The 21,031-nt window shown below is 45.2% G+C and overlaps 2 protein-coding genes and 1 non-coding gene across 3 annotated transcripts; 2 read left to right on the forward strand and 1 right to left on the reverse strand.

Moving 5' to 3' along the window:
- Window positions 1–3,170: 3,170 nt before the first annotated feature.
- LOC124671497 lies at window positions 3,171–5,614 on the forward strand. The gene is made up of 3 exons (XM_047207864.1): window positions 3,171–3,386; window positions 4,061–4,115; window positions 4,935–5,614. Exons 1-3 carry the CDS (start codon window positions 3,171–3,173, stop codon window positions 5,366–5,368), a joined length of 705 nt encoding a protein of 234 aa, XP_047063820.1. The 3' UTR covers window positions 5,369–5,614.
- An 8,494-nt stretch (window positions 5,615–14,108) lies between these two features.
- On the reverse strand, window positions 14,109–14,180 carry TRNAC-GCA. The gene has a single exon. It is a non-coding gene; the product is annotated as a tRNA-Cys (tRNA).
- Window positions 14,181–15,046: 866 nt separating this feature from the next.
- LOC124675092 (putative cis-zeatin O-glucosyltransferase) lies at window positions 15,047–16,551 on the forward strand. The gene has a single exon (XM_047211163.1). It carries the CDS (start codon window positions 15,047–15,049, stop codon window positions 16,454–16,456), a length of 1,410 nt encoding a protein of 469 aa, XP_047067119.1. The 3' UTR covers window positions 16,457–16,551.
- The last annotated feature ends 4,480 nt before the right edge of the window (window positions 16,552–21,031 follow it).

The following is a 21,031-nucleotide window of genomic DNA, read 5'->3' on the forward strand; positions in this document are numbered from 1 at the left end:
TGGTAGGATTCCAGAAGGTTCACACATTCAAAATACCCCAAAATAGATTTGAATTGAATTAAGAATTCAAAACATAAAATATAAAAGAATAAGAAAGAAAGTGATAGAGAGGGGATGCCGCATCCACTAGGCCAGTCAGCAACCTAGGTAGCAATAAGAATAAGAAGAAGAAATAATAATAATAATAAATGAAAAAATAAAAAAGATAAATTCAAAATACTCCAAAAAAGATTTGGTATCCACCAGGCTAGTCAATAGCCCAAGGAGCAGCCCAGCACTAGCACCGCGCCATCAGAGCCCAGTCGAAATACTGTTTCAGTATTAAAATAGAAGGAAAATGTCTTCATCGTCTTCTCCAAGATCGACATCGCGACATAGACCCTTTGCCACATCGCTCGCCACCGCTCGGGACCGCGTCAAGCTCAAGCAACCTCTCGATGTGATCTACAAGCAAGGTTGTGTCCTTATCATCCAAATACCTGAAGAATTTGTGCCTGAAACTCTAGCCAACATCGCTGATGTGTCTAGGTCGTCGTTGGTGATGGAATAGCTGATTCCTTCCTTGCCAAGTTCTATAGAAGCCACAAGAAGCTCCGACGTGCAACCCTAGCAACTCAGCACCCTCACATTTTCCCTCTCACTCTCTTTATCTATTCTACCTCTTTGGAAACCGTCGCCGCATCGATCACGAAGTCGTCGATGTAGGCTCTACCAGGGTCCGTTGAGTGGCCGGGGAGCTCCGCCAAGTCACGTAGAACATCCAGAGCAAAGGAATCAAGAAGGGGAGGAAGGAATCGAGGGAACCAGTGACTCCTCTATCGCCTATGATCGTCGAAATCCACGATTCTGAGCACGCCTTCGTTCATGATTGACACCATCGACCACATCCTAAGATTCATGGTGAGCTTTTACTTTTGTAGAGCCATTTCTCGTAGCATATCTTCGTTTGAAGGCCATTCTACAAACTAGGATGGATATTCGTCGCCGCAGTCGCTCTCGCCAGAGTAACTCCGGTGACCGTTTTGAAGTGGCGCCTCCACCATCGTTTTCAGCGTGTAGTGGGGTTCCAAACACACCTATCCATGTAGTCCCTAGAGGTCTGTGTTGTCGTCGTTGTTGATCGCCGGTGCATCCTTCGACAAAGTGAGGTGGACAGGGGCCCTTTGACAAGTTTGACCCAGTCAACTGCCAACGAGGCATCTAACGAGGACCTAGACCCAAAAGTCAGAAATTGTGAGTAAGTTTTGTCCTGGTACAAAAAGTAATCCAAAAAATACAAATTCCAAAATAGCATTTCCGATTTCTTTAAATTCCTGAAAATAGCAGAAACATAAGGAATTCATACCAAATTTATTTTAAGTCAAAAAATACAAATAGAATATCAAAATGTTCAAATAATCTCTATCCATTAAAAATATAATCTCAAGTTTTTAAGAAAAATGATTATTCAATTATTTAGTACTTATTAATTAAGTCTTTTCTTTTATCATAAATTCCAAGTAATTTCTATAATTAGTAATATTTTTGAAAGAGGTAATAATCATTTATAAAATGAATAAAATACCAAAATTTATTTTATTTTATGATTAAGATCATCAATTTGGTATTTAAAATCTAAAATTATATTTATCCTATTTATCTTTTTCTTAAAATGACAAAAATAAGAAAAATGTAAAAATTATATTAACATGTATTAAAAATTTATTTCCCACTTTCAACTTTACTCAACAAGTCATTTCCTTAAAGTTATATGACAATAGGAAACCCGAATTCCATCATGTATTAAACAGTAACTCCATAATTTTATGTGAAGCCCTAAAACCCTATGAACATATAAAAGGTAATCATCTTGTCCTAACAACTACTTATAGATATTTACTACCAAGAAGCAAGAACTAGCCATTGAAGTCGATGAAGTCAACTTTTACATATACCATGGTGGAAACATAGACTAGGAGTACAAGGGAACCAGATCCCTAATCCTAAGGCCCAAGTAGCTAGAGTTCAATCAGGGTTCTTAGACAGGCCAAGTATCTCTATAGCTAGAGTTATCAATAAGTTACTCAACGAGTTATTGTTCTAGATTTTATTTGCAATGTTACCTCATTATTTTTATTAGGAGGCTAGGCAAATCTTGTGAAAAGATTTGGAGTATAATTCTATAGATATGCTTTGAAATCGCAAATAATTTTATTGTACCACTCTGACAGATGTAATACTAATGAAACGGTATTTCATTAGTGTTATGCTGGGCCACCGCGATGAGGTGGAGGTAACGCATGATGATGCACCTAGTGAACGAGTCACTAGTGAGATGCCAAGCAACGGTACACGTTCAAGTGATGAAGACACTCCATAGTGTACGAGATAGGGAACAAGAAAAGAGAAAAAAGGCTACAAAATAAATAATAAGTATAGGTGGTCCACAATGCCCACCATAATAAAATAAGAAGAATAAGTGGTCCTCAAACATTTGAAATAAAATAAAATAACCTACAAAGTAAATAAAAGGTTGTAACCTATACAATAGTAGAGAAGACACATCTTATTTTATCTTTTCACATCATTTAGAGAAGGCAGCAAGTTTAACGTATACAATATATTATACTGTCAGCTCAACAAAAATCTTACAAGATCTCTAAAGAAGACAATAGCTTTAAAGTGGTCCATGACTCTACGCTTTATTGCTTTGTACGAAATCTGTAAGTGATCAATCGCTTCATACTTTATTGATGTATGTGAAATCATATAGTACAAGGCAGCAGCTAAAGTGATTCAAAAAAGAGACCCATGGGCAGTAGCACCTAGAAAATATTCTTATAGAAGAAGCTAACTGAGCCATAAATCCATACTCGAGAAGATTCTAACCCTGATTACGAGGCAGCCACCAACTCGAGCTAACCATGTGACCCTGACCCATCGGTTCGTCCTTTATTACTCTGTCAGTCTGGCAGACTGACCGCACCCATGTTACCCATCGTCTTGAGTTTTTGACATGATAATTAAATAATTATTCAATATTTAAATTTAGGGGAAGTTGGACTGCACACTCTGTTCTAGATCCATGCGTGGGCGGAGTACTTGTTGCAGACGCCACGCCTTCCAGACGGGCCGCCAGAATTCGTCAGAACAGCGACTCCAGTGTTCAACCATTTCCCTCACACGTAGCGATGTCCGCTCAACCCACCAGCACCACGCCTCCTCCGCCGTCGTCGGAGCCCACGGCCACCGCCGATATCAAGCCGCCGACGCCGCCGGCCCTGTTTTGCGCCGCCGATGCCGACGCGCGGCCGAAGAAGCGGAAGCTGGAGGAGGTGGGTTTCCACCAATCGCCCTACTACAAGATCAGAGCAGCCGTCGCCAACCTCCGCGGCCGCTTCCTTCAGGTCCCCACTCCAAACCTTATATTCTCGGTGCATTCAGACTGGGACGCTGGGTAGAAAGTAGAAACAGCAGCATCTTGCATAAGCCTACTCCGGGTGGAATTTGTTGGGATAAGAATTTTAAAAAAATCTTCACGCAGATCAGGTGGTGTTAATTGACCAATGCCTCAGGTTACAAAACTGGCAGTAGTGTTGTGCGTGCTAGTGTTGGTTGGGGGAATTCAGATTATATCGATTAAATTGAGGATTTCATTGAAGGTTCGATGCACCCCTTTTAGCACCGTCCATTTATAAGATGAAAATGCTTGATAATTACAATACGTACTGCTTTTAATTAAAGCGGCACACGCCACCCAAGCCAATGATGCACTCCTTTGGCTCAAGCTCCTTTTTCTAGCTGAAAACTTGAAATGGGTATGATGGAGACAATGGCATACTTGAACAGAACAGAGATTAGATTGCAGAGAATGTGGTGGCGAGTGGTGACTACATTAGCGGGTATTTTAAGACGCCATTTTTCAGTGCAAGTGTGTGCTGCCATGGCTGGTGTGCGCTACTGCATTGTAAAACTTAAAAATTCGACATACCCACACCTCTTGTTTACTTGTCAATTGTCGTTTGATCTATCCTGATTAAAATGGAATGCCGCTCTAAATGGTACCTTTCTTGTGTTGAAGGTTTGCCGAGCTACTGATTTCCGAAAGGAAGATGCTGCTCTTGAGATCCTAAAAGGTAAATGTTCAGTTCACATTGGTGTTAGAACTTAGGAAGTTGTGTTGAACTTCCCTGATGTATTTGGCTACGATCTCGCTGAGATACAGATATTAGTTTCGGAAATTGTGTTGAACCATTTCCTCTAGATTCATCTTTATATAAACATATTACTCTCTTGACATACTAGGATTGCCTCAGTTGTTTGGATAGTGACTAGCTCTTTGTAAGTGTGGATCTATAGTCCCCAATCCTGAAGATTTAGCCTTTCCGATTTAACATCTACAGGCTGTTACATTTCTGTAAGATGTAAACACGACTGTATGTTACATTTCACAGCTCTGCACTTCACAAACCCCTGTTATTCTGTAATGTGATGTATTGTGTCATGTGTCTGTAGTATTCAGGATCATAATGTATAAACGTTGATCAACGGGGGAATGATCCCTCCCTTGGCTATACGTTGTTAGATAGGATGAGACTCTCCAGCGATTTCTCGCTTCGGCTGGGATTCGAACTCGGGTGGGCTGGCTCAACACTCTGAGCTCTAGCCACCAAGCCAGTGCTGTCCAGGTTCTTGACCCATCAGCTGTTATACAAAATGTGCGTATATTCATGCAAGCAGTAGAAATCCATTTTTCCACTTATTTCTGAAAGGCCACTTAAAGTTGTGTTCTGTGTTTTGGTGGGAAATGTCTGTTGATCGCCTGGGGCTTAATGCTTATATATTTGAAGGGTACTTTAAATGCATGAGTTCTTGCTCATGCACATGCTTGCATCTGTTGAGGATAATTAATAAGGCTAACTAGTCTGCCCCTGCTCATTCACCCTGTGTTGCAGAGATAAAGGTTGTCATGGAATTATCCAAGAAAATGCGGCTGGATATATCAGCTGCTGCTGGTGAGCCTGTAAAACCATTGGACATACCTGCAGCTAGAGCTGTGCAGAACAAGACTGCAGGAGAAGTGCCATCTGTAGTGAAGAATCAAGTTCCTCAGGCTCAGATTGGCCAGGATGCAACGTTTCTGCACAATACAGGTGGGAAGGTACCACTCAAGCATGCTAGCTTGCAGGCTGCGACAATGGGGATTCAGCGGGAATCCGATGCGAGCGAGGTAGCAAACCGTACCAATCAGTTGGGCGACGGCGTGAAAGGTTCTTATGTCATCGGTGGATCTCCCATGGGCTGGAATTTCCGTATGTGGCCTGGAGGCAAAGCGGTCTACTATGGCTTGAGCAAAGCAGAGTGGTTGGCACTACAAGCTGCAAAGTGAAACCTCGCTCTCACCCAACAATCTAACAAGTACTTTGCCATTAGATCTTCCCTTCTTCAGAGATAACCTAGTTGTTTGTTAGTGGCCCGCTGTGGTATAGTAACTAGATTGTAGTGCTTGAGACGAGACTCTTGGTGCCAGAACATGGTGAGACATAGCAGTCTCACCAGTAAGTATCATTTTGGAACTTTTCGTTGAATCTGCAGGGCAGTCAGTACTTGGTATATATACAATGGTCTGTTTGCAGTTCCGGAATGGGTACGAAGAGGAAGTAGATTAAGCACATATCAGGACGGATATATGTTCCTGTTTCAAGCACATCTGAATTAGTATGACGCCACGTTCGTGTGAATTTTCGGTGGCATTAGAGGGGTTTGGATCCAAATGTCCTTGCAAAGGGGGAGTAACATCTAAAAGGAAGCACATGACCGCATTTCCAGCGGCAGTCGGTTTGTTTGGGTCGCGCCGTTAGACCGTGCATACTCGAACGGCATCGGCACGTTGGAGATGCCCTAAGAAGGGTTGGACCAGCGCTGATGGATGCTGCTCTGAATGTGCAGAGAATTACAAAGCCAGACTGACACGAACGGACGGTGTCGGTCCGTTAGTGTTGGCATGCTGGATATGCCCTAAGAGGGATCGGACCAGCGCTGATGGATGCTGCTCTGAATGAGTCGTGGGCGGACTGATGAATTACAAGGCAGACTGATGAATTTAAGCTACCTGACTGAGTATAAGAAGAGAGTGGTCAGATGGATGACACACGGTGACACTGTGTCCGATACCAATTAGTCGTGGGCGGCTTTTGCAGAACATGAGTTGTGGTCGGTTAAATAGGTCCTGTTTTAGTCGTTTCCGCCTGGAAATTGGATTGACAGTCAACCTCTCGCAGCGCCTCTAGAGTTGGACCTCGCTCCGGACTCAACCTGACGCTGGCGGGTCCTAGGTGAACTAGTACAAGTAGCGCCGCCTAAGAAATAAAACGCTGCAGACAAACATCCTGATTAGATAAACCCTTCCAAGATTGGCCCGATCTCGTCGACGATCCTGCCTCTTCTTTCTGCAACGGCAACATGTCAGAAATCGAGGAGGAGAGCAACAAGTTCCCGCCGGGATTCCGGTTCACGCCGACGGACGATGAGCTGATCGAGTACTACCTCCTCCCCCGGCTGCAGGGCAGGCCGCACGTGCCCACCGACGCCATCATCGAGGACTACGTCTACCGCTACCACCCGGACCAACTGCTTCTCAACGGTGCGTACTACCTGCACAGCACACGCGTCGTCCTCCACAACGAGTGCATATCAAAAAATAGCGCGCTAAGGGCATCTCCTGGTGACGGAAACGGACGTTTTTCGTCCGTTTACGTCTGCACGGACAAAAAACGCGCTCCAGCGGCTAGACACAAAACGTCCGCAGCGTCCGTCCTGACGCAAATGTGGATCAAATGTGCGCTAGGAATGCGTCTGTGCGGACGCGTCCGTGCGTCCGTTTGGTCTGCATGCAGCCCTCTCTCTCCTCCTTTAATCACGTATGCGGTCATTCCTAGCCACAGAAATAGAATCTTTCAAGCATGCGGTCAAATAAATGCGTCCTTGCCACTGGAGAAGGGGCAGACGCATGCGGACATGCGGACGTTTTTTGTGTCCGTGCGCGACGTAAACGGACATAATTATGCGTCGCCCCGTTCGAGATGCCCTAATATCGCTGATGTCAATATTTTTTAGCCGTTAAGAAAGCTATATAGCGAAACCAAATCTATTTAGAGTTTTTTTAAATACTTCCTCCGATTTTTCTTAATTGACCTTAGTCCAGTACAACTTATATTAAATCCTAGTCAATTAAAAGGGTTCAGAGTGAGTAAGAAGACTCTCGAAAAATCAGGTATCAATGACGTCTACTAACAACCATGATGATGATCGCAGTGATAAAAAAATAGTGCATAAGCTCAAACCTACACACAAAGTTTCAATTTTCAAACTTATATCAAAAAATATTTGATCCTCGCGAAGAAATAGCGCTATTTTCTTGTCTAAGTTAATGTTTTAGCTTAATTTAGCGAGCTATTAGCGAGAGTTTCTATTTGACGCTACATGTGCATAGCATTAGTGAGAGTGTTTTTAGAATCTAGATACACTGTAGTGTGGCGTTTCGGAGACCAAACTACATGTAGTTTTCTTTTAGTTTTCAAAGACTCAAAATTTGTATTTGAAAGAATAAAATTCAAGAGGTAGCCAATGATGTATGCTAATGGTGTAAGCCACAAGAAATTGACAAAATCTGACAAATTTAATAGTCTTGAAATGTGCACTACTCACTATGAAATTTATCACAATTTGTGCAGCCTAGTATATGAATTAGTTTCATATATTGATTGATATTTTATACACATGTAGTAGTATACGTTATTGGTTACCACTAAAAATTTAACTCTGATTTTTTGAAAATACTAATTTTAAGTGTTTGCAAATAAAGAGCTAGGTGCAGCTCAGGCTACGTTTTAAGTTTTTCCACTGTAGCATCGCTATTTACAACTTTAGTGCTTATTACATTCATCGATCGCAGGAGAGTACAAGAACAGGGACCATGGCGGCTGCTGGTACTTCCTGTCTTCCAGGCTTCGCAAGTACGAGAACGGCGACAGGCCGTCCCGGTGCACGGAGGACGGCCGCGGGCGGTGGAAGACGTCGACGGGCACCAACTCGGCGGTCACCCGCGGCAAAATCAAGTACTCCTACTCCACCCTCAACTACTTCGAAGGAACCAACTACAAGGAGGAGGACAAGGGCGAGTGGCTGATGCGCGAGATCACCATCCCGGAGTACGAAAACAAGCTCGACGGCAGCTCTAAAAGAAGAAAGACGGTGAGTTCCTTCCAGCAACTCTTCCTTGCAGTTTCTCGCACTTGTATGCGGCTAATCGATGGCTGGCCTGACCAATGCTGAAAGTGGCTGCAGCTGGACGAATTCGTCGTGTACAAGATTTACCTGACGAAAGAGGGAAAGAAGAACAAAAACAAGGCCGCGGACGACGACGACGACGAGGCCGGTCCCAGCGGCACGAGCGAAGAAACCTGTCCAGCAGCCGCGTCGCAGCCATTGCCGGAGGAGACGGGCCACCAAAAGGAGGCGAAACCGAAAATCTCGAAGCGACGGAAGCGCGAGAGGACCGTCCAGGTCGCTACGCCGAAGCAGGCTCTCCCGGCGCCGCCGCCGGGCCGATGCCTCGGACCACAAGCTGGGGGTCAAAGCCAGACACCGTCGATATGCGGAGGCGGCATGCAAGCGCGTCCTGGAGCTACAGGCTACCACCACCACCACCACCACGGTGGAACCGGGCGGCAGATGGTGTACAGCACACATGCATCATTGCCGCCGCGGCCGCCGGTGGCATTTACCGGCCACCAGGCGCCGCCCGCGTACCGGGCTGCACCCGTTGCTTCCCCTGGCTGTTTTGGTCCGATACCGATGGAACGTCAATTGGGCCCGGCTGGCGAATCGTTCACACCACCGCGGCCGGTGACCCTCCCGAGCTATACGGCGATGCAGACGCAGCCGGAGACGGAAGAGATGCGCGAGAGGCGGGTGTATCAGCAACATGTTAAGGAACTGGCGATGCATCATCATCGCATGATGATGCAGCAGCAGCACCACCACCAACAACAGAATGGCATTACGGCTTACCCGGCGCAGCAACCGCAGCCAATGGCGTTCATGCAGCAGCAGCATCAGCACCAACAACAAACACAAAATGGAAATGCGGCTCACCCGGCGCAGCAACAGCGGTCGATGCCCTTCATGCTGCAGCAGCAGCAGCAGACACAAAATGGAAATGTGGCTCACCCGGCGCAGCAACAGCGGCCGATGCCCTCCATGCAGCAGCAGCAGCAGCCGCCGTACTTTGGCCCTGGCTTCAACCGTCAGTATGTGAGGCCCATGGCCCCTCAGTTTCCGCCTTACAACTATCATCAACCTATCGAAGCTGGACAGCAGGTCCAGTGCAGTTCCACCGTCGCAGACTTTGGCGCGACAACGACGACGACGGCCGAGACGGAGGTGGGGAGTGTTGTTGGAGCCACAAAGGAGGGGACACACGTCGTCAAGAACGATGAGGAAACCTAACAAGGTGCTGCCGCACGGAAGAACAGACCCGGCTGATCGATGCTGATGACACTAGCTAGACAAAAATTGATTGTTGCAGAAAAAAAATGATTTGCAACCGAATGACTAGTTTTTTTAAAACAAATGTTTAACCAAGATAAATTAACTTGCCTAAACATCTTATAGTATTAGTATTATTTTTGGACATCTTATATTTAGGATCGAATGAAGTCGTTTGCAGTTGCCACTCGTCAATAATGTACACCCTTTTTGTTTCCAGAAAGGATGGAGAAATGAGACTCTGACGTTGGTTCTACCGTGCACATTGTTATCATTGGATCTGTACTGTTACTTGCCTCACGATTAGTGCGCTGCAAAAAAATCATTATGGGTTTATCATGTTTTGGATATTGCATACGAATTAAAACTGGACAAAACACAAGAGTGCACTCCAGAAAAATAACTCTCTTTGCAGTTGTATCTTACTTCCCCCCGCGCTTACACGTTCCACCTCGCTTTTTTTTCTTTCAAGAACACGCAAGATGCGTGTCTTCATATATTAAGATAGAAAGGGAAAAAACATTTACAAGATTTGAGGGCCCATTCGAGGACTTAGCACCTCACCCACACACACGTACATGAATTACTCAATCTCTCCCACGACTCCACAAAGCTTAGCCTTTTTCCACTGATCAAACTCCACCCTAATCATTCGAGCTTGTCAAAAACTCTACTGTTGCGTTCGAGCCAGAGGCAACGAGCATGGAAGCGAACTTGTCAAAAACTCTACTGTTGCGTTCGAGCCAGAGGCAACGAGCAGTGAGGATCACCAACGAGTTGAGCTCCTTTCGGTCCTTTCTTGGCACCGCTTCAGAGATGCTGCTCCACCAAGTGTCGATGTTGTTCGTAGGTGAAGGAGTGAACCTGTGCAGCCGTCGCGGAAGCAACAGCATGTACCAGATTTGCCGGGCATAGGAGCATTGCACTGTGAGATGGGCTGCCGTCTCCGGTTCCTGACAGCACAAGGGACACTCGCTAGGGTGCTCCAATCCTCTCCTAGCCAGCCGATCAGCAGTCCAGAGCCGACCCTTCACAGCGAACCACATATGTAGTTTATGCATCAGAGGAGCTCCTGAAGACCACAATTCCTTCGCTGCGGGAGCACTTATCCGCCCCACCTCGCAAAATGCAGGGCATCGTTTTTGTTTCTATAACATGGTTGGATGACAAGTCTGCTTACACGTTCCACCTCCCAAAATCACCATAGAGCGGTTTGGCAGGCATGTGGAAACAAAATTGCTAAGTTGAAAGATGATGATGAGGTTGTTCAAACAGTCCCCACGAACATTACTTCAAATCCCTCTACACTACGGATCCATCTCTTAATTGTGCGGAGGTTATCAATATCACTCTAGAACAGATCTCTTAATTGTAGGGAGTTTATATAGAAGGAAATATCAGATGCCTTGTTTCAAATAGGACCAATCAAGGCACCCGGGCTTGATGGTTTTTCCGCTCGTTTTTATGAGAGGAATTGGGAGGTCATGCGTGAAGAGATCATTAATGTCGTGAAACCTTTCTTCAATACTGGACACATGCCTGATGGGTGTCAATGATACTTCAGTTGTCTTGATTCCTAAAATTGATAGTCCGATGGAACCGAATTTTTTCCGACCCATTAGCTTATGCAGTGTTCTATAAAAGATAGCCGCTAAACTTTTAATAAACATATTGCGTCCTATTTGGGGGGACATAATTTCGGAGAATCAAAGTGCCTTTGTCTGCAGACATATGATCACAGACAATGCTCTTCTAGCCTTTGAGTGCATGCATTTCTGGAACATGGTACTACAATGAATTCTCCTTATTGTGCTTATAAGCCTTATTTATCTAAAGCCTATGATAGGTTCGATTGGAATTTTCTGGATATGACGATTCATAAAATGGAGTTCTCTCACCGGTGGATACAATGGATTATGGCGTGTGTTACCAGGGTGAACAATTCTGCCAAATTTAATGGAACTTTATCGGAAGCTTTTTATCCATCACGAGGTCTCATGCAAGGAGATCTTTATCTCCCTTTCTATTCCTTTTTGTGGCTGATGGTTTGTCTACACTTTTGAAACGTGATCGAAGCGGATCTTGCGAGAATTACTCCTATCAAGGTGTGTCGGAGAGCTCCTGATATGTCCCACTTATTGTTTGTGGATGATACCCTTTTGGTTTTTTTAGGCGTGTGATGGCGAGGCTCGGCGTATTAAGCATAATCTTGAAATTTATGATCTATACACCAGCCAGGTTATCAATTCCTCTAAGTACTCTATCCTATTCAGCAACATATGCACTCCCCCCCCCCCAGAATGTACATGAGGGTATTCGTACTACTTCACAAGTGGAGCAGCAACGTTTTTGAGGCTAAATATATGGGTTTACCAATGCCAGATGGTTGTATAAACAAAGGTAAATTTGCGAATTTACAATCAAGGCTGGGCAAGTTGTTAATGTAGTGGGAAGATAGTTTATTGGCTCAAAGTGCACGCGAGATTTTAACCAAAGCAATTCCAGAAGCTATCTCAACATATGCCATGGGGTTTTAAAACTCCCATCATTTCTTTGGAAGGAGCTTACAAAATGGGTGTATGCATGGTTACTGGTGTGTGTGTGTGTGGGGGGGGTGGGGGCTAAACAAAGAAAAAGAAAGATGCGTTGGCTTAGCTGGGATAAACTCAAAGCCCAAGGTGGCATGTGTATTTGGGATATGAAGTTACCAAGCTCTCCTTGCTCACCAAGCTTGGAGGTTACTAGCTTTCCCGGATAGCTTATGTGCTTGTGTCAACACAAAGTACTATCCTAATTGTGAGCTACTTGACACTGTCTTCACATGCAACCATCCTCTACTTGCACAACTATTCCGTTTGGCCTAGAATTATTGAAGAAAGGCATGATATGAAAGATGGGAAATGGTAGGAATATTCATGTGTGATGGGATAGCAAGATTCCTAGGTACACATATCATAAAACCCTGACTTCTAAACCTAATAGAATTCAAAGAGTTGTTAATCTTTTGGACCAAACAAGAGCTTCGAAAGAAGATCTAGTTTGCAATAATTTTGATCTGATTTATGCAGATGCTATTTTGTGTATTAGAACTTGTGGACGTCTCGAGGAGTAAATTATGGCATGGAACTTGAAACCCTCTGGTATTTTCTCAGTCTATAATGCATGCAACTTGGCATTGGCAAAAACACCAGCCTATTCCAGTTTTGCTGCAACAAGTAGTAGACCTATGGGTGATAATCCAGTTTGGAAGAACAATTGGAGTGCATATGTACCTCCGAAAGTTATTTTTTTTTTCTTGGAAGGCTGCAAATAATTCACTTTCTACTAAGGAGAATAAGTTGACTCGCCAGTCGCCACTTCAGACTTATTGGCATGTGTAACATTTGCAACTCAGATTTTTTTTGTCCCATGCTTTTTACAAGTGTCCTCATGTGTTTAGCTTAGGGGAGCATGAGAAAGGTGTGGTGTCTACCGTACAAGGTTAAGTCTTATTGAACCCTAAGCTACGGTTTCAATCAGTAATTCTAAATGCACATGTACACATGATTGAAACAACGATGCTTCTAGCTTGGGGAGCTTGGCATGCCAGGAACAAAGTAATGCATAAGAAACCGCTCCCTCATTGGAGGGATCAAAGAGATTCTTATGCAATTATTTGAATTTCATACGGAACTGTAAAACATCGACTACTGAAGAAATGGTGAGAAGAAGCTCTTGGATATACCAAACTCTCAATTGATGATTGTTTCCTTGTTGGTGATGGAGCAGGTATGGTATTACGTTATAACCATGGTAATGCAATATTCACAACACGTTGCTTTCTGGAGCATTGTAGCAGACCGTTCGAGGCCGAAATTTAGGCACGTTTGAAAGGAGTGGTGTTGGCACTTCAACATTGCCAATTACCAATCATAGTTGAAACCGATTATTCTCAACTAGTTATTGCTGCTAAGGAGAACATAACATATAGATCACTCCTAGTGCATTTAATTCCAGAGGTTAGAATTTCTGTCTAGTCATCGGATAGTTAGTGATGTGGTAAGAGTGGAGTGCTCTCAAATGAAGCTATAGCATCTTTACTGTGTAAAAGATTAGTAACTACATGACCATTTTTTCATCGACCAAAAAGTTATGAGGTAAAAATCACCAACCGCAATTGATGAAAAAAAAAGTTAGGATAAAAAAGATATGGCTTCATTAACAAAATGAAGGGCCCAACCGGGTTCGAATCGGTTTCAACTATGATTGGTAATTGGCACTTCAACATTGCCAATTACCAATCATAGTTGAAACCGATTATTCTCAACTAGTTATTGCTGCTAAGGAGAACATAACATATAGATCACTCCTAGTGCATTTAATTCCAGAGGTTAGAATTTCTGTCTAGTCATCAGATAGTTAGTGATGTGGTAAGAGTGGAGTGCTCTCAAATGAAGCTATAGCATCTTTACTGTGTAAAAGATTAGTAACTACATGACCATTTTTTCATCGACCAAAAAGTTATGAGGTAAAAATCACCAACCGCAATTGATGAAAAAAAAAGTTAGGATAAAAAAGATATGGCTTCATTAACAAAATGAAGGGCCCAACCGGGTTCGAACCGGTGACCTATTGATCTGCAGTCAATTGCTCTACCACTGAGCTATGGACCCTTTGTTGACTATTAGCAACCATTATACTTATTAGTCAGACTGCTGGAATCTTTGACAGCCGCCTCACCTTCCTGTATTCACATATATCGGTTCTCAAGCGTTGATTCGTTCTCATGTCCGACACTTACCGACACGCCATGAGATCGAGCCAATCCTGCCATGTGTGTCGTTCGATCGCACACATATTCTTTCGGCGGAGCAAGAACAGAGCACGGTGGGAGTTTTTGTACTCTGACGCAGACGGCGGTGGCATTTTCCCTGCTTGCCGCGGTGTGGCCGGTCCACCGCGATCGAGGTTCCAAGCTCCAAGTGTCGCGTACGCTCGTCTGGCAGAAGCTCCCGATGACCGGGTACACATGACGATATTTTGCTCCTAGAGATCTGCCGGCGTCAGTCGTCACCGGTGACGAAGGTAGGCGGCGCGACCCTTCCGCGGAGTTATCCTGACGCCAGCGTCGTTCGCCATGAGTTTAATTTCTAGGAAAAATACAAGTTGGTGGTGGCTCTCCGGCGGGCAGCATGTAGCCTGCGCAGCTCCTCCATTTTGACCATTCCTGTTTTGTGTGGCGCTAACTTTGCTTCGTCGTTGACGTCACTGCGTTCGTGCTGCTACCGCCAATGGTCGGGCGGTTCCTCATAGAGAAGCTGGGACATATTCTATCATATCCATGATCCGCGATCCTGTATTGCGACGCCACCAATGTGAAAAAATTGGCTCTAATGCGTCTTGGCCTTGACTAATTGGACAAAGCTCACTAGTGCTGCTACTCACTCATTTGTTGGCGGAGAGATCCCTCGTAGATTATATATAGCGCCACTGTCAATCTTCCTTCTACGCTACAGGTGTGCGCGAACCCACAGAATCAATGGCGGTTGACTCGTTGGAATCGGTGGCCTTCGTCGCGGTGCCCTTCCCTGCGCAGGGTCACCTGAACCAGCTGATGCACCTGTCCCTGCTGGTCGCGAAGCGGGGGATCTCGGTGCACTACGCGGCGCCGGCGCCGCACGTCCGGCAGGCGCGGTCGCGCGTGCACGGCTGGGACCCCGACGCGCTCGGCTCCATCAAGTTCCACGACCTCGACGTCTCCACCTACGAGTCCCCGCCCCCCGACCCGACCGCCCCGTCCCCGTTCCCGAACCACCTGATGCCGATGTTCGAGACCTTCACCACCGCCGCGCGCGCCCCTCTCGGAGTCCTCCTGCAGACGCTCTCCGCCACCCACCGCCGCGTCGTCGTCGTCTACGACAAGCTCAACTCCTTCGCCGCCGTCGAGGCGGCGCGGCTCAGCAACGGCGAGGCCTTCGGGCTGCAGTGCGTCGCCATCTCCTACAACATCGGGTGGCTGGACGCCGGCCACAGGCTCATCACCGACCACGGCCTGCAGTTCCTCCCCATCGACGTCTGCATGTCCAAGGAGTTCGTGGAGTACGTGTTCAGGACGGAGAAGGAGCTGCAGGAAGCGGGAGGCGTCGCCTCCGCCGGCCTCGTCATGAACACGTGCCGCGCGCTCGAGGGCGAGTTCATCGACGCCATCGCCGAGTACCCGGAGTTCAAGGACCAGAAGCTCTTCGCGGTCGGGCCGCTGAACCCGCTGCTGGACGCGAGCGCCAGGGCACCGCCGGGGAAGACGCGGCACGAGTGCATGGAGTGGCTCGACAAGCAGCCGCCGGCGTCGGTGCTCTATGTGTCCTTTGGAACCACGTCGTCATTTCGGGTAGAGCAGATTGCCGAGATAGCCGCGGCACTCAAGGGCAGCAAGCAGAGGTTCATCTGGGTATTACGCGACGCCGACCGGGCCGACATATTTGCAGAGTCAGGCAGCGAGAGTCCGTACGAGAAGCTCCTGTCCAAGTTCACTGCAGACACTGAGGGGACGGGGCTGGTGATCACCGGGTGGGCACCGCAGCTGGAGATCCTGGCGCACGGTGCCACCGCGGCTTTCATGAGCCACTGCGGCTGGAACTCGACTATGGAGAGCCTGAGCCACGGTAAGCCGATCCTCGCCTGGCCAATGCACTCCGACCAGCCGTGGGACGCGGACTTTCTCTGCAAGTACCTCAAGGTCGGCCTCCTCGTGAGGCCATGGGAGAAGCACAGTGAGGTGGTGCCGTCGGCGGCCATCCAGGAGGTGATCGAGGAGGCGATGGTCTCGGACAATGGGATGGTGGTGCGGCACCGGGCAAAGGTGCTCGGTGAGGCTGTCCGTGCCTCCGTAGGGGAGGGTGGCTCCTCGACCAAAGGCCTTGATGACTTTGTTGCTTACATCACAAGGTGATCGCCGTATCGGCGTAGGGCGTACTGTCATACTAGTGCAAAAAATCGGAAGAGTTTGAATTATATTCTTGAAATTTTACATTTCATTTTGAATTATGAGATCGGAAGAGCTTAAGAAACCAACAACTTCACCCATAACATGCCTCCACGAAAAATGACTTGCTACCCACGGATACCAACACACCTCCAATAAAATGACACGTGCGCACATCTATCTATTATATACTAAAAGCAAAATACAGATGTTTAATAGAGCCACCACGTTAAGCCACATCATTAAGATTATTATAACTGTTAGATCTAAAATATGTGGCTGGAATTTAATAAAATATTAAAAGTTACGTTACAAGTGTAGTCTGACACGATTTATGTCACGTAAGTGGGCAATCTGCTGTAACAATATATTTGGTACTTACCAAATACAAAAGAGACTACCGTACAGATAAGCCATCAAAAAAGGCATCGGTAGGGTAGTGTATTCTTATAGGCCTCTAATTGCATCCAATTAAATCTACCAAAACTGCATACGTACATGCAAATATATAGATATAAAGTACATGGGAATTGGGAAGCTGTCCGTACATGCAAAGCATATAGATATGGAGTTTTTTCTGAGATAAGTATATAGATATGGAGTTCGAGATATATTCACGTACATGAACTGGATCTGAATTAGTTGGGTGGATTATATATTCACGTACGAGATAGTAAAATAGAAAAAACCGAACGGTGTATATACACATATGCATGGGCTAGAAAATTATGAAACTATTGATTGTGAGAATCTCTAATATAAGTCTGGAATTTAACGAGAAAATAGGTGATATATCCCTACAGTTCTTGAGTTAATAGATATACACGTCCAAACATTAACTTGTATGCATATGTGATGACGGTCTTGGCGTGGATTAACTCAACAAAAAGTACATATTGTGCACGTCAAGGAAACCTAACAACAATCCTATGCCCCAAAAAACAATCCTACGAGTAGTATCCAGTCAGCGGAAAAAAAAATTTGGTTACAAAATTACACAGAGTTTTTTTCTTGGTTTTAAAAATTATACCGGTGGACTAATAGCGGTTTTTGGACATACCGAAAATACCAGCCAAAATACCTCCCATAATTTATCAAACAAATTTATAAACTTGTCTAAAATTTATCAAAAATCTTTAAAATTGAGCAAATTATATAACTACCGGGGTATTCTGTCTGGTATAAATTTGTACCCGTGCTAACCAAAATAGTTATTTTTGGCAAGATTTTGGAAATCTCGACAAAGGAAAATATTTATTGTAAACCAAGAGACTCAAATTAAATCCATCTGACATCTTTTCTTTTGTACTTGGATCCAAGTCCAGCTCACGCCAACCACGACAAGGCATAATGCATGATTACAAGAGGGTGATCGGCTCAGGTTCTAGTCCTAATGTATCTGGATAATTGCTATATCATAGGAAGAAGAGCACGGGCACGGTTAAGCAGTTTGATGCTACGCAACCACTTTAGACCATCAGTTATTCCACATCAGCGTGGCTAATATGTACATCCGCAGATCAACCTTACCCGACTAGATTGGCGAGAAATTCTATCATTATTAACTTACCTAGCTTATCTTTTCGTGCAATCCTTCTGGTCCACATGAGGGCATCCATGAGAACAAAAAAGTTGCCTAGCGACTAACAGGATCAAGGCATATACATAGGGTTTGTTCGACTGCGGCTGTGGTAGAGGACCAATATAGCTAATGGGCAAGTGTTTTTTAATCACCTATATGCCTCGAAAGTTTTCTCAATTGAAATATCCTTGCCACGTCCGATAACAGCGAAAAAAAAGTTTTGGTTACAAAATTACATAGAGTTTTTTTCTTGGTTTTAAAAATTATATCGGTGGACTAATAGCGGTTTTCGGACATGCCGAAAATACCAGCCAAAATACCTCCCATAATTTATCAAACAAATTTATAAACTTGTCTAAAATTTATCAAAAATCTTTAAAATTGAGCAAATTATATAACTACCGGGGTATTCTGTCTGGTATAAATGTGTACCCGTGCTAACCAAAATAGCTGTTTTTTGGCAAGATTTTGGAAATCTTGAAAAAGGGAAATATTTATTTTAAACCAAGAAACCCAAATTAAATTCATCTGTCATGTTTTCTTTTGTACTTGGATCCAAGTCCAGCTCACGCCAACCAGGACAAGGCATAATGCATGATCACAAGAGGGTGATTGGCTCAGGTTCTAGGCCTAATGTGTCTGGATAATGTCTATATCATAGGAAGGAGAGCACCGGGCACGGTTAAGCAGTTTGATGCTACACAACCACTTTAGACCATCAGTTATTCCACATCAGCGTGGCTAATGCGTCCATCAGCAGATCAACCTTACCCGACTAGATTGGCGAGAAATTCTGTCATTATTAACTTACCTAGCTTATCTTTTCGTGCAATACTTCTGGTCCACATGAGGGCATCCATGAGAACAAAAATTTACCTACCGACTAACAGGATCAAGGCATATACATGGGGTTTGTTTGACTGCGGCTGTGGTAGAGGACCAATATAGCTAATTGGCAAGTGTTTTTTAATGACCTATATGCCTCGAAAGTTTCCTCAATTGAAATATCCTTGCCACGTCTGATAACAGGTTAGTCAAGGACATATATACCATGGTTATGTGCAAGCAACTATGTGAACCATGATCAGAGTTTGTGGTGGATGTAGAATCCATTTAGAAGTTAGACTTAAATGTTCATAGAGCCATAAATTTATTTGACAAACAGAATGGGTGCATTTAAAATGATGCCCTCGCATTTGTGAGGGCCACTTGGCTAGTTAGTAGAACGAATAAAGAGCAATGATAGTGACTTCAAATTTAAAAGTACATTCATCAAAGTCAACTCACGGCCCAACACTACGGGGAAAAAGGCACTGCCGTGCGAGTCTTTACCGTGCGATGGCACAAAACTGCACGGCAAAGAATGGCCGCATGGTAAAGAATGAAGAAAAACACACGGCAAAGACCTCTGGATGGCAAAGACCCCTCGGGCGCACGGTAAAGAAAATGTCGACGGCAAAGCCGTATCAAGGCGCACGGCAAAGCCGCCGAACATGGCAAAGCACAAAAGGCATCGCCGTGCACGCCTTTGCCTAGTTTTTTTAACAAACGCACGGCAAAGAAGCCTCTGCCTAGTGTAAGCGCACAGCAAAGATGGAAAAACTGGATTTCTTCTCAGCTCAAAAGGTGTGGTGTGGTATAGTTATCAACAAACGAACACTTAGGCCAGTGGCAAGGTTGCACATTTTTCCTACTCTGCGTCCTAGGTTTGAATCCCAGACCGGCTAGTTTGGGGCCTTTTTTTTCAGATAAAACACATTTGGCATGCAGCGAAGAAGCGACCTTTACCGTGCAGCGTCGAACGACAAAGCCGTTGCCGTGCAACGTTGGCGAGTCACACGGAAAAGAAGCATTTGCCGTCATTAGCATTGCCGTGCGACCTTTGCCGTGCGGCGTCGCACAGCAAAGCCTTTGCCGTGCATATAGGAGAAATATTCTTGCAACTACCTTGATTTCTGTCAAGCAATGGGTTTTGCTGGTGGCGGTGCTCGAGGGTTTTAGATCCACAGTCAAGACCAATTCACACATGGTAACATTGCACTCTGCTATCCTCCAGAGCCTACGCATGATCTTTCACTCATCTCAGGGATGTACTACTCTTACCAAGTACTTGCCAAGATAATCCGTGAGAGTCTAGTCAGCAAGTCTGGAGACTCAAGTGACTGCTGAGCCTACCATCTCAATCTCATGTACTACTGCCGTCCTGAAAATGTGAGGACAATTGATGGTTGTGACTATATCAACAATGAACTGAGACACTCTGTTCGCAACCACATGACTCCAAATTTTGCTCAGTACGTTCAGCAGCTCAACAATAATGTGGTGCCATCTCCTTACAATAAGAAAGATGAGGTAGTGAAGATGGAGCCTTTCAAGATTCCTCAACAAGGACACAAACTTGACATATCTGAGATGATGCCTTCGGAGCGAAGGTCCAAGAAAAGGCATGACCCAGCTGCTAGCTCTAGCTCCTCTATGCGCCCCAAGCGGGGTGGCTCCCGCTTCTTGGCAAATCTGTGGCAGATGTGGAGGAATATAAATGATGTGGCTCATCAAAGCTTTGCCCTGAACTAGGAGACTAGGAGGCGCCAAAATGAATTCATGGCTGCATCAAACCATCATGTGCCTCCTCCTGGTCCTGAACTTGAGCATGTGGTTGCTCCCACTTGGGCAATGCCTCCAATTGATGATGCCATGTTCCAGAACTTCGACCTATCTCTGTTTGTTCATGGTGGATCTTCACATGGTGTTCCTCCTCCCAGAACTAGGTCTAGGACTGCTACTGCTTCTGATGCTGCTGGGTCCTCCTCCAATAGGACTGGAGATGATGAGGAGAATGAAGATGAAGATACCGAAGAGTCCCACGACTTCTACTGATGGGAACGCTAGCTTTTCTGCTCTCTCCTACCTTTTTGGTGTTCCGATGCCAAAGGGGGAGAAGAGAGTAGAGTCTAGGACTA

This window comes from Lolium rigidum, chromosome 7 (genome assembly GCF_022539505.1).
Source record: "Lolium rigidum isolate FL_2022 chromosome 7, APGP_CSIRO_Lrig_0.1, whole genome shotgun sequence".
In the NCBI taxonomy this organism is placed as follows: domain Eukaryota; kingdom Viridiplantae; phylum Streptophyta; class Magnoliopsida; order Poales; family Poaceae; genus Lolium; species Lolium rigidum.